Below are 11,527 nucleotides of genomic sequence, written 5' to 3'. Positions count from 1 at the left end.
GTTTCCTTTAGTAACATCAAGAATTTATTTTCACCATCATAAAAAACAGTGCTTTAGGTAAAAATGAAGTACTGTAATTTTTACAGTGTTTATACATTATTGACATTGGGTAAACGTTTTGCCGTTTAATGACTGACATTCTTTCCTGCTGCCCTCATACTGGCTAATGACAGCAGTTTTTTTTTTGCATATGAATTATCTACAAAACAGTGACAATGATGTCTGAAGGAAAAAAAGTCAGGCTTTTGTTTGGGGGTTACATAATACACAAATACTGCAGATTCATTGTACACTTACTGATTACAGAAATAGTGCAAGGAATACTTTTCTGTTATAATTACGACGGCGGGTCATAATGCATCTTGTACCATTGCCAGTTGCAAAGAGGTTCAATTTTCCTCATCAGCAGCTACATTGCTGTGGAAGACTAATGGGTAAAGCATGACAGAGCACACAATACAAAAGAAAAGTGTACAATAAAATAAGACTTAAAAAAAGACAATAAAAGCAATACAGGAGCACAAACAATAGCACCATGGCTTCTGGGGATTCTCCTGAACAAAACAAGGAAATGTACATGTTTATATAAACAGCAAGGAAAATAAGCCACATTGTACAAGTGCCCAGTACAGCACATGGCTGTGTTGTGCAACTTTTATGCCCTTGACATTAAGCTATTAAGACATTTCAGAGAATGTTTTAAAAGCGTGAACTTTACAAAAGACAAACTTGATTAGATATGTTTTTGCTCAGAAAGGCTGAAAGGTAATAAAATAGTGCAAGTAATATGTACACAATAAGTATACAACATTAATAAATATGCTCTGTTTACCAAATGAAAAGTTGCTGAATTAAATCTGTTGTCTAATCCTCAACTTTTGGAAGAAGAATGCAGGAACTTGTGATTTTCAAAAAATGTCTCCCTGCAATTTGAAATAAACACATTCCTCATCACAGAAAGCAGAGAGGAAGAGAACAAGAGTGTTCATCAGCACTTGATGTATTCAAAGTATGAATTCCAGAAACTGCTCATCACCCAACATGTCCAGTGAGACACAGTTGGTAGACCTGCGGCCATAGAAGGAAGGTTTGGCTTGGCAGTGCAAAAGGGGGTAATAACTGTGATCAACAGAGGTCTTAGTGTTTGCTGAGACATCTGGAAGCCCAAAGGTGTAGCTGTGGGAGGAATCAGGTGGCAGTGTCATTCCCAAGGGTGCTGGAGGTGGGACCAGACGGACATCATCTAGACTGTGGCTGTGTCGATCCACGCTAAGTTGTGCTCTAGATTTCAGAATCTAGAATACAGACAGAAAGTAAAGATAAGTAAGTACAACAAAGAAATGTAAAGAAGGCAAAGTGAAGCAGGTAGAAAAAAAACAAAAACATAGTTGACCAACCTGTTTTAACATATCGCTGTTATATAATTTCCTGGCATCTTTATCACTGTTTGGGGGACACTCTTTGTTTTCTGTGGAGCCCAAATTATTTCATTGGTCAATTTTAACAAAGATGAGAGAAAACAGAGTTTGAGAACAAAAACTATTTTGCTTGAAAGGCTTGGATGAGGACAGTTAAAGGACCAGTGTATTGGATTTAGGGTGATCTATGAGCAGAAATTGAATAAATTATTCATAATAATGATTTCATTAGTGTAAAACCAACTGTAACTACAAATATTTGTGTTTGGATTAGTTCAGAATGAATTGTTTGTATCTACATAGGAAGTGACTCCTCTTCTTCAGAGTCTGCCACGTTCCTACAGTATCCTGGAACAGACGAACCACACACTGGCTCTACTTCTTTTTTTCCCCCCACATTTAAGTGGTTGCCACCTCAGGCTCTTCTGCATGCTTAAAGGGAGGGGTACTAAGGTGGTTGCAATGTGCAACCTCACCACTAGGTGCCATCAAATCCTGCACACTGGTCCTTTAAATGAGTCATACCTGGTGAGTGAGTGTCTGAGGATAGTTCTGCACAATCTACTGACACTCCTTCAAGAAGATCAGCCAACTGGAACATCTCATCAGGATCATCCACAAGCACCTCCTCTGGACTTCCAACACTGGTTTTGGTCTCTGGACACAACAATTTAGAGATCTGACTGGTAAAAATCCAGACAAACAAATCTGCTACAGTTGCATAGAATTTAGGAGTACAATGGACCAAAAAAGGCAGCAGCTGTACAAACAGCCTGTAACTAGAGGTCAAAAAGTTGCAAGAACACAGACATGAGGCAGATGAGGGTAAAAAAAGCAGAATAATGACATCATATTATCTTTACTGAGCTACATATTTTGCTTAGTATGTAACCTGAGGAACACTTTGAGGAACAGTGCAGTTACTGGAACTGTACAGAACTATTGAAAACACCTGCGCAGATGGAACTGACATCATCATCATATAATAGTACTACACCAACTTAATTTGTTGAAGGTAAAAACTTTATATTCATATTTGATTATATTTACATTTATTATCATCATCAACATTCTTATTCCACAGTCTTGTGGTTCTATTATCACTTTGCATCTTTGAAACATACTGCCAACTTACTGAGGGGTAACGGTGAACACAGATCAGACTAGCAAATCAATAAGCCCAAAAGAAAGCTGCAGAAGTAAATTTAAATTCAACACATCACATAGTAGCTGTCATGACCAATATCACTGAACTCCAACCCGAAGCATCAGTCTATGCCAGTGCAAATGTTTTTAGTATAAAAGTCCATTCACCTTCCTCTGGCCACCCTTCATCTTCGATTCGAGCCTTGCTGCCTGTGTCAAACCCAGAGGTACAGGAGCTGCCTTGGCTGACTGCTGAGCTGAAACACTTCTCTGCTTGCAGCTGACCTTCCTCCTCCATAGAGGCCATTTCAGCATACATGCTATGTTGGCGGGCATCTGCTTCAATTCCCGAGCTGCTGGTGGAGTGTCGGGACAGACCAGGGCTGCTTTCACTGCCTTGAGGGTCCAAATCCAGGTCATCACTGATGTATGATTCTCTGTAACACTTCTTCTCTAAAATGAAGAAAATTTAAGCATAAATCAACAACATAAGCCATCTAAAGAAACTTTTCAACTTCTTAATATATACAATTCATCCCAAAGTATACTGCCAACAGTACTATGATCAATAAGAAACTCACTTTAGCTCTTTTCTTTTACGGCAGAAGAGAAAAATATTAAATCTTTAAATTGCTACAAATATGATTATTGAAAAGTAACACCTTCTGCAGTACTAAGTTACTTATTGCAAGTTACGCAATTACTTTCTAGTAGCCACTGGGGTGTTCTTTTGAGTCCATGTGGTCCCCATCGAAACTCTAATTATCCGATACTCATTTTGTCCCTGTATTTACTTCTCCCCTCCCTACCTTTGCTCTCCTCCAGCTGGCGTAGGTGTTTCAGTGCAGGCTGGAGGCTGAGGTAGAGCTGATGGCTGCTACTCAGGTGCAAGAGGAGGTGGCGAGAGCGAAACGATGACCCGGTGTAGTAAACCAGCTTCCTGGCTGATGGCAAGCCATCTGGCTGGATCTCGAATTTCTTACCCTGAATGGGACAACATATTTTACACAGTGTACGTGGCTAATGCCCACTAAATAATTACAAGGATTCCACTTAAATTTAACTGTGAATGCAAATGAGAAGTGTTCATACCAGGAAAGTAAGACGTCCCACATTTGACCAGGGGAAGTCGTACAGCAGCTGTCGTATGTTGTTCACCTCCTATGAATACAAACCGCACATAATTAAAAAAAACAAAACAACTATTCAGTGTGATATCTGGATGCGTATTCTAATTAGCCATATTTTAGAATTAGTCATCAATAATCAATTGTCTTTTTTGGAGCCATCTGGACTTGAATGAGGCTAAGGGCTTCTCGAGGCATCTCACGGTCTGCTGGCTTTCAAATCAGCCAGGCCTGGAGTGCTAATCCCCCCCAGATGGCCCCTGATGGACAGATCAAACAACTGACAGGCATGGCAGTCAGCGCCTATCTCCTGATGGACTGCTGTTGGTGGCAATCCCACACATTCCTCACACGTGTAGTCGGGGGTTTTATAGGACTACAGCCACAAAGACGGAATCTTTGAGCAAACGCAGATTCCCTCGTGTACGCATGTGTTGACGTACACCCTGTTCATCAATAACACACTCACACATGCACGCACCTGATAAACTTGCATTCCTCGCAGGGTCAGACCGAGCAATGCTGTTCCTTTCTCCTCCTTTTTGTCCTGGACAAACGAAAGATGAGATATCAGCGAGGCATCTGACTGGCTCAGATAAGATAGCTATTTCACAGTTTAGCCTCGCTCCTAGTTCACTGGGAAACACTGAGCTGCTGCTAACAACAAATTTAAAGTGATAGAGTGTTACGCAATGGATGGGCCAGACTTCAAAATATCACTCTATAGATGAGTGATTTTGAAATGGGGAGGTCGAGAAACTGGAATAGATGGAAGGTTACATAACCGCCTTGTAGTTGTTTGTACAGAGCAGCTCAAATGAAGCCAAGCTAACGGTATTTGTTTTATATTTGTGCCAGTATTACCGCCAGAAGGGAGAAAAGAAGCTGAAAAGTTGTAGAAATGAGCTGAAAACTAATTTTTACAATGCAACAGTCTAAATAATCATAGTTTCTTATTTTTAATGAGATACATCAGTTACATAAATAAACAGTCTGTGTATTGCAAAGGCTTCAAAAATCTAATTCAAACAACTAGTTTAAACTAGCTTATGGTAGGGAAATACTAAAGTGACTCATAACCTTTTGCAATCTGTAAAACCTGACAGGTACGTCCTCCAGTTGACATGACTCTCTGATGAAGAGGAGGATGGCGTCACGAGTAGACATGCCCCACATCTCCTGATGTACCTTGGGGCCATGGCAGAGGAGATAGTTCACTCCACGTTTAGCTACAATCTACAGAAGGACAAAAGGGCAGTAGTTAGCAAAGAGCGCCTTAAAATAATTTTACTACATATCATTAAAAAATTGAAACACTTAACAGAAGCTTTTTTAGGGGCTTTTAAATGTTGCTGCCTTATTGTGACACCTACCCAGGGGGGAAAGTATTCCTTAGGCTCGAAATAAGGGGTGACCTCCATACCCTCCCGAGGCAACGGGTGGTCACCGAGGTCAGCCTGTAAGGCGTAACCTGCCAGCTGGAAGTACACCTCCTCCTGCTGACGGCATTCAGAGCGAAGCACTCGCTCCCGCAAGTCTGCGTAGTATAGATGCCGTGCCTTTCGTTCACTGATATCACACACACCCAAAAATCAGGGGAGGGGAGGGCACAAAAAGGTGTCAGGAAGCAGGACAAGATAAATTAGAAAAACATAAAGAATACAAGCTTCTCCAGAAGAAGATGCATATAGAGAATACATACCATAGAAGTCTACCATTCTCTATGTAGTATTGTACTTTGAGAAAAAGTACTAGAGGCAAGGGTCTCTTCAGTGAGCCCTGTAGATATAGACAAGTTACATTAATCTTGTGTATATTATCGTCTTTTGTCACATTAAATGAATAGTTAACATACAGGCCACTGAACTCTACCTCTCAATTAATGGATTTGTGTAAGAGTTTGCAGAGTGGACCGAAGCAAACAACTTCTCATTTGAAAAAGATTTTCATACCTTTCTTGGTTCTTGCTTCCATTCCTTAGCAAAGTACTTAGTCAGTTTCTCCTCCATGTCTAAAAATATGTGCTCATTGTCTGGGATGAAGAAAGACAATCAGGAAACAAGGAGACAGTTAGTAAGCAAACAAAACAATAATGTAACCAAGCGTAAAATTTGCCCAACAATGGAATTCATTAGGGTCAAAGAAAAAAGTCCTTGTTCCATTTATGAATGGGGCTACCAGGAGGCTGTGACATCAGTGCCAATATTAATGTATGCATTTTCTAATGCCAGTGACAACATGGCAGCACACACCAAACACTGTTGGCAAGAACAGTGTATTTTTAACAGTTTGTAAACATGTAAATACATTGTTTGATGCGCTTAAAATAATAAAGCTTCTATCTACATAGGTAGCTCCTTATCTGTCCTATAAACCCCTGAAAATAAAGTTTTATGCCAATGTTAACGCTGTTTTATCTAAAACGATTTTGAAATACATTTTACTGGCAGGTCTAAAAAGCTGTTTGCAACCCGTGCTGAGCTTCAGGATGTGGTATCACTCTGTGCCTGGTCCTATGAGTCATGACATAAGCATTTTCTATTTATTTCAACTTATCTCTTTTGTTCAACTTTGTGTAGCCAAATCATCCTTGCCAAGCTGTTTCACAACTTGTTCCTTTAACCATCTCTCTTCTTTCAGCCCGTCTCGTTCCCACTCTGACTCATTCCAGCTCCTTCACTTCTCATCTTTCATTGAGGCCTTTGAGTAAGAGTTGAGTAAGGCAGCTTGTGTCATGATGAATCTCCCCTACCTCTTTTTCTACCACTCCCACTCCCCTCCTCTTCCCATCATCAATCCATCCCTCCTCAGTGAAGCGGAGGAATGCAAGGGTGCATTCCAGGCTTAATGAAGTTAATATTGCAGGAATCCAGGCCTAAGTGATCGCTGAACCAACACCACAAAAACAAAAGGCTGCTTGTTCAAGTGGTGAGCCACACAAGATTACTGAGGCATTTCAGCGTATTTGTACGACCGGAACACTAGGAAACAGAAAGTTCAGGACTTGCTCAGTGGCTCAAGTGGATTACAAAAATCAATTATGCAGACTGAGGAGTTGGAATGATTTTGTCTTGTTTACATTATACCGAATGGATCGCTGAAGTTTTGCACTTCCAATGCCATGATCTTTTTTTTTGTTGTTTTTTTTTGAGTTTTCAAATTCTATTCTGGACTCTAGTGTGAACCATCCTTTCAGGTTCAAGGGCTGAGGGGTCAATGAGAAGCCAACTTACCTTTCACCACTGTGAGGCCAAAGAAGTGCAGCTCTTTGATTCCAAGAAACTCCGCTACACGATTCAAAACATCCTGCCCTGTGGTCTTTATCTGGAACAGGTGAAAAAACAAAGAAGTCCGTATTCACTTTGTATTCAAAAAGAACACGATGCAACCAAAACACTGTCGTTACTCACTGAACTTTCACCATCTCTTAACACCTCTAGGTGATAGTCAAGTGCACATCCAGAGAGATATTAAATACCTACCCCGACAGTGATGTCCAGCTGGGCTTTGTTGGGCAGGAGAACACAAATGGTTCTCTCCTGCTTGACTGAGGTGGACATGATGTCTTGTGTATGTCTCTGACAAGTATGCTCGTTTTGTTGAACTGCTTCAGCTTTTTCCTGCTCCCTCTATCCCTCACTCTTTATATGTTCCAGGACAGTCCATCCTTATTGCATCTAAAAAGATAAATGGCATCAGAGTAAGATAAGCAAAGAAACGAAAAAACATAATCCAAAAACAGGTCAATGCCAATTATGAAGACAGTAGAACATACCTTAAGAAATTACTGACTTGTGTATGTTCTGATATTAAAATAAAAGAAGTTGAGCATCTTAAACAGCATTAATGACATTTTCTAGGTTCTGCTGTGAAACATGTAATCTTCTGCACTGACATTGCATTACAATACTGTCAATCAGTTGAAGCAAAAACAATCCCATTCTCAGACATAAGTACATGTCCATTATCCCACAACCAAGATTATCTCGACATGATTTGTCTGTTCGGAGGGTTGAAGGACAAGTGTTTAACCATCACGATTATCTTCCAGAGGGAACATAAATTTAAGACAAGAAGGAAAATCTTCCTTAAAAATCATCTTTACTGAAATGCTCAGCAAACACTGCAGTACTGTATCTTTGATAAACAAGCAAATAGTCAGGCAAATTCAATGAGCTTATCAAAGTATAATCCTAATAATAGTCATTAACTGGAAACAATCAGATAATCCTTGTGCATACCTTTTTTCTGAGAAACCACAGCAACACAGCATTATAAAAAGTATTTGTATTATTGCAGATGGTTCTTAACATACCAATTCAATTGGCCATGGCACTTTACTAGTAACCGAGGCCCACCTGAAACTTGCCCAACTATGCTGAGTCAAAGCCCCGACTGGTACGACGCTCATCTGATTAGCGTCTAAGAATCAAATAATCAGGTTAATTACTGCCGTGCGCCGACTCTGATCCCCTTAAATCCGGCCCTGGACGGTAATCATTTACAAAAAAAAAAAAAAGGGACAGAAAACAAATCATCAGAAACTCAAACAGTGTGATCCTTCAACAAACTACAGTTTCTTTGTGTCATACTCGTCTGTATTAACACTCGACGCTTAAGGAGTTAAGCATTCAGACTGGGGGAAAAAGATGTTTATATACATTTAAAAGTAGCACATACACCGCTTTTCTGATTGACATAAATGATAAGAAAAAGAAAAACTGATAAGGCCTTTCCAGTGTACAAAACAAGTTGTGGGAATTACAAAAGCAAACGCTCTTGGCTCATAACGTAAAACATTTGCCCTACCAAATATGATTTATCAACATGTTTGAACACATCAGGGTGTCAGCTCAAACAGACGTTCAGAAAACCTGAAATTCCAGTAGCTCGAACATCTGACTTATGACACAATCTACCAAATTCACACTGGAATATAGCAAATGGTACACAAACTCAACACACCCAAGTACATGTTCATTTGGACAATGTTTAAATAATTCCTACATTTATTAGAAAATAAAAATCGATCACAACCAGTCGTTTTAATCTTGGATTCTTCTGCAAACTTATTTATGCCCACAGTGACACTGTTGTAGAACACAAAAAATATTAAAAACACTGTATTTCTGTGATGTACTTTAAATGACACAGAAGTAAGATACAACAACATACGGAGGCAATAAATGATAAACAAACATCAATGCACAACAGTTTGCTGGTTTGATTCCAGAGACTGGAAGAAGCGGTTGCATATCTTAGTGTGCAATTTTTTTGAGCAATGCATGTGGTAGGCAATACCATTTCACAAAAATCTGATTGTTTTTGTATCCGCTCTGACTCTCAGAACTGTTCTATGCAGCTAATACAAGAACGAAAATACATGCATTTAATAAAATCTGTACTTTCAATGCAAAGCCTGGCCAGTCATTTTTACTCTTTAGCATTTGAGATATTTGCAACATGAATTTATGGTCCTTAAAGCTGTCATAATGCATTAAAATATGCCTGAAATGAGGCAAACAGTTGGGTATCTAATGGAAGAGGTGAACTAACCCAGTGTATGTATATTGGTGACACTAATCCTCACTGTATCCCACTGTCAAAACAAGTTTCCCCATCAGTCCAAACGGTGTTGACTGACGTCTTCAAACATCCCCCATGTTGCTGACCAGGGTGAAACCTGGCATCACATGAGAGCAGCCATCTGTATGCTTTAATTCCCCTCCAAGACTGTTATAATCCCTACTTCTGAGCACACTGCTGGCTGGTGGAAAAACAACATCCCTTCTGCACTGTGCAAGCTCTCTGTAGTATTTAGGGATCCTCGCTGGCCGCTAAACTCATAAAGGAATAAGACAACATCTGAATAAACAGGGCAACACCAATTACACCCATTCTACTTTAAAACAATGGGGTGAGCTAGACTTTCAGTTTTGGGGGAGCAGTGCATTCCTCGAGTTTGAGTCAGAGCTCTGGAGAGACACATTTATATAACATGTAGGAAATTAAAACTCTGCTACAAAAGACCACGAAGAAGAAACAGCCTGCTAAAGACAAGCAAGGTGCATTAAATTTCCTTTTTTTTTTTTTTTTTTTTTTTACAGTTCCTCTGTAACGGTAGTGAAGGCAACAAAACGTAACGCTGGAAGCTCAGCAGTCGCTTGTTCTGTCAAAGTTTCTGAATAACTGTTAGCATAAGTTTATTACAGACATTACTGAGTGAGCAACAAATCAGAACAAAACAGGAGAAGCTGAAAACAAATAGTCCATATTCCCCTTTCCTAAAGTAAAACTGTAAAACAGCGTGTTTGGTCGGATAGAGCTGTAACGTTACACACACAGTGCAACAAGTGCATCACCAACTCCGCCGACTCATTTACTTAAGTTACGTATGAAGCGGGAATTACTCACAGTATAAGAGGCGAAGGAGATTTAAATACAGTCGCAGGTCTTCCACAAAATGATTCAAAACAATCTTCTTATTTATCCGAGTAAAAATAAGACAGAAGTAAGCGGACCATCACTTCTCCCCCTCCCCATCGCGTGTTGTCGCGTCTTAAAGCGCTGCTTCAACCACCCTGAAGCTCTAACGATTGAACCGTACCATTTCTGGCAGCTGCGGGGGTGATCTGTTGTGATTGGGCTAATGTTTGATATGTTCTCAATACATTCATGTTCTATTCGATAATTAATTTAGCTGTAATCGTATTTAAATAAGCCAAAAAAACACACGTCTTTATCTATGTAGGTATATCACCTTCATATTATTTCAAATAAACAGGACAACACATCCCTTATTTTGTGACGGTATTATGAGGCGTGCTAATTAGAGGGCCATGTAGAAGTGTTGACAGCAGCTGTGATTCTCGTTGTAACTTCCAGCGTTTTCCAGGAAAAGGGTTATCTTTTAATCAGCGTTTGTAGTATTTTGATAAATAGGAGGAGCTTAAATGGAGAACTTTTTTTCTGTTGTGGGAATATCATTCACACTAGTGGGTGAAGTGCACAAACTATAGTATATGACATGGCTGAAGTATCATCTATTATATTAAAGGGTTTTCTTAGAAAAGATTAGATTTGAAGGGGATAAATAAGTGATTATACGACTGAAGACACGAGTGGTAAGAAAATATTACAAAACTTACTTCTAAGAAGTTCCAAATATGTTGTCAAGATCATTTTAAAGGCTATTCGTCTTTATATTGTTATGGAAAACCTAAAGGCGTGTAAGCATGCTTGTCAAAACAATATCACCTAGGTGAAACCATGTGGCATTTCAAAATCATCTGGCGGGCCAGATATTATTCCTGACGGGCCAGTTTTGGCCCGCGAGCCGCCAGTTACCGACCACGAAACAGTGACATTAACCGTGGCATGTTCCCTAAACAGTGGCATTAACCGTGGCATCTCTGCTGGCATCTCCAGAGGCCACTGGAAATGCCGCTGCGGCAGTGGCATCTCGCCCGAACAGTGGCATTAACTGTGGCACCGCGGCGGTGCCACAAAAACTGTCACTGCACAGTGGCATTAACCGTGGCACCGCGGCGGTGCCACAGAAAGTGTCACTGCGGCAGTGGCATCTCGCCCAAACAGTGGCATTAACCGTGGCACCGCAGCGGTGCCATAAAAAGTGTCACTGCTCGCTGCCAGTGCCACAAATCGGACCTGCTGTCTCTCTGGAGAAGTGGTCCATCATCCATGGTTTCATGGAAATATATAGGCTACCCAAATGTCTTTGCCATTATAATCCCATAGCCTTTATATCTTTTTATCTGTCAGTGAAATCGCCCACCTTTGTCCCTTGTGATTGCATTGGCAGAATATATTCGGCCT

General features: G+C 40.2%; 1 protein-coding gene across 3 annotated transcripts; it reads right to left on the bottom strand.

Annotated features, from left to right (window-relative positions):
- Position 1: 1 nt before the first annotated feature.
- On the bottom strand, positions 2 to 10,363 carry zgc:172136 (uncharacterized protein LOC566376 homolog). 3 transcript variants are annotated; one of them, XM_022195393.2, is made up of 14 exons: positions 10,106 to 10,299; positions 7,174 to 7,368; positions 6,925 to 7,015; positions 5,644 to 5,723; positions 5,394 to 5,470; positions 5,065 to 5,260; positions 4,772 to 4,927; positions 4,173 to 4,238; positions 3,657 to 3,725; positions 3,374 to 3,548; positions 2,733 to 3,017; positions 1,944 to 2,075; positions 1,398 to 1,468; positions 2 to 1,295 (listed from the first exon to the last, which is right to left on the bottom strand). In XM_022195393.2, exons 2-14 carry the CDS (start codon positions 7,249 to 7,251, stop codon positions 1,005 to 1,007), a joined length of 1,767 nt encoding a protein of 588 aa, XP_022051085.1. In that variant the 5' UTR covers positions 7,252 to 7,368; positions 10,106 to 10,299; the 3' UTR covers positions 2 to 1,004. The 3 variants fall into 3 exon arrangements, with proteins under 3 accessions (XP_022051085.1, XP_051815731.1, XP_051815730.1); XM_051959771.1 differs by having other exon boundaries at positions 1,146 to 1,295; positions 1,988 to 2,075; positions 10,106 to 10,362; XM_051959770.1 differs by lacking the exon at positions 1,398 to 1,468 and having other exon boundaries at positions 1,156 to 1,295; positions 10,106 to 10,363.
- Positions 10,364 to 11,527: the final 1,164 nt, after the last annotated feature.

This window comes from Acanthochromis polyacanthus, chromosome 15, assembly GCF_021347895.1.
Source record: "Acanthochromis polyacanthus isolate Apoly-LR-REF ecotype Palm Island chromosome 15, KAUST_Apoly_ChrSc, whole genome shotgun sequence".
Taxonomy (NCBI): domain Eukaryota; kingdom Metazoa; phylum Chordata; class Actinopteri; family Pomacentridae; genus Acanthochromis; species Acanthochromis polyacanthus.
This window is presented reverse-complemented; position numbering and strand designations above follow the sequence as displayed.

What these genes read in the sequence shown, in the direction of transcription:
- zgc:172136 (XM_022195393.2), bottom strand. Translation starts at nt 7,251, where the DNA reads ATGTCCACCTCAGTCAAGCAGGAGAGAACCATTTGTGTTCTCCTGCCC. An exon ending in CTCAGACACTCACTCACCAG is followed by an intron (nt 1,469 to 1,943) that starts GTATGACTCATT and finishes TGGGCTCCACAG; the next exon opens with AAAACAAAGAGTGTCCCCCA. An exon ending in ACAGCGATATGTTAAAACAG is followed by an intron (nt 1,296 to 1,397) that starts GTTGGTCAACTA and finishes TCTGTATTCTAG; the next exon opens with ATTCTGAAATCTAGAGCACA.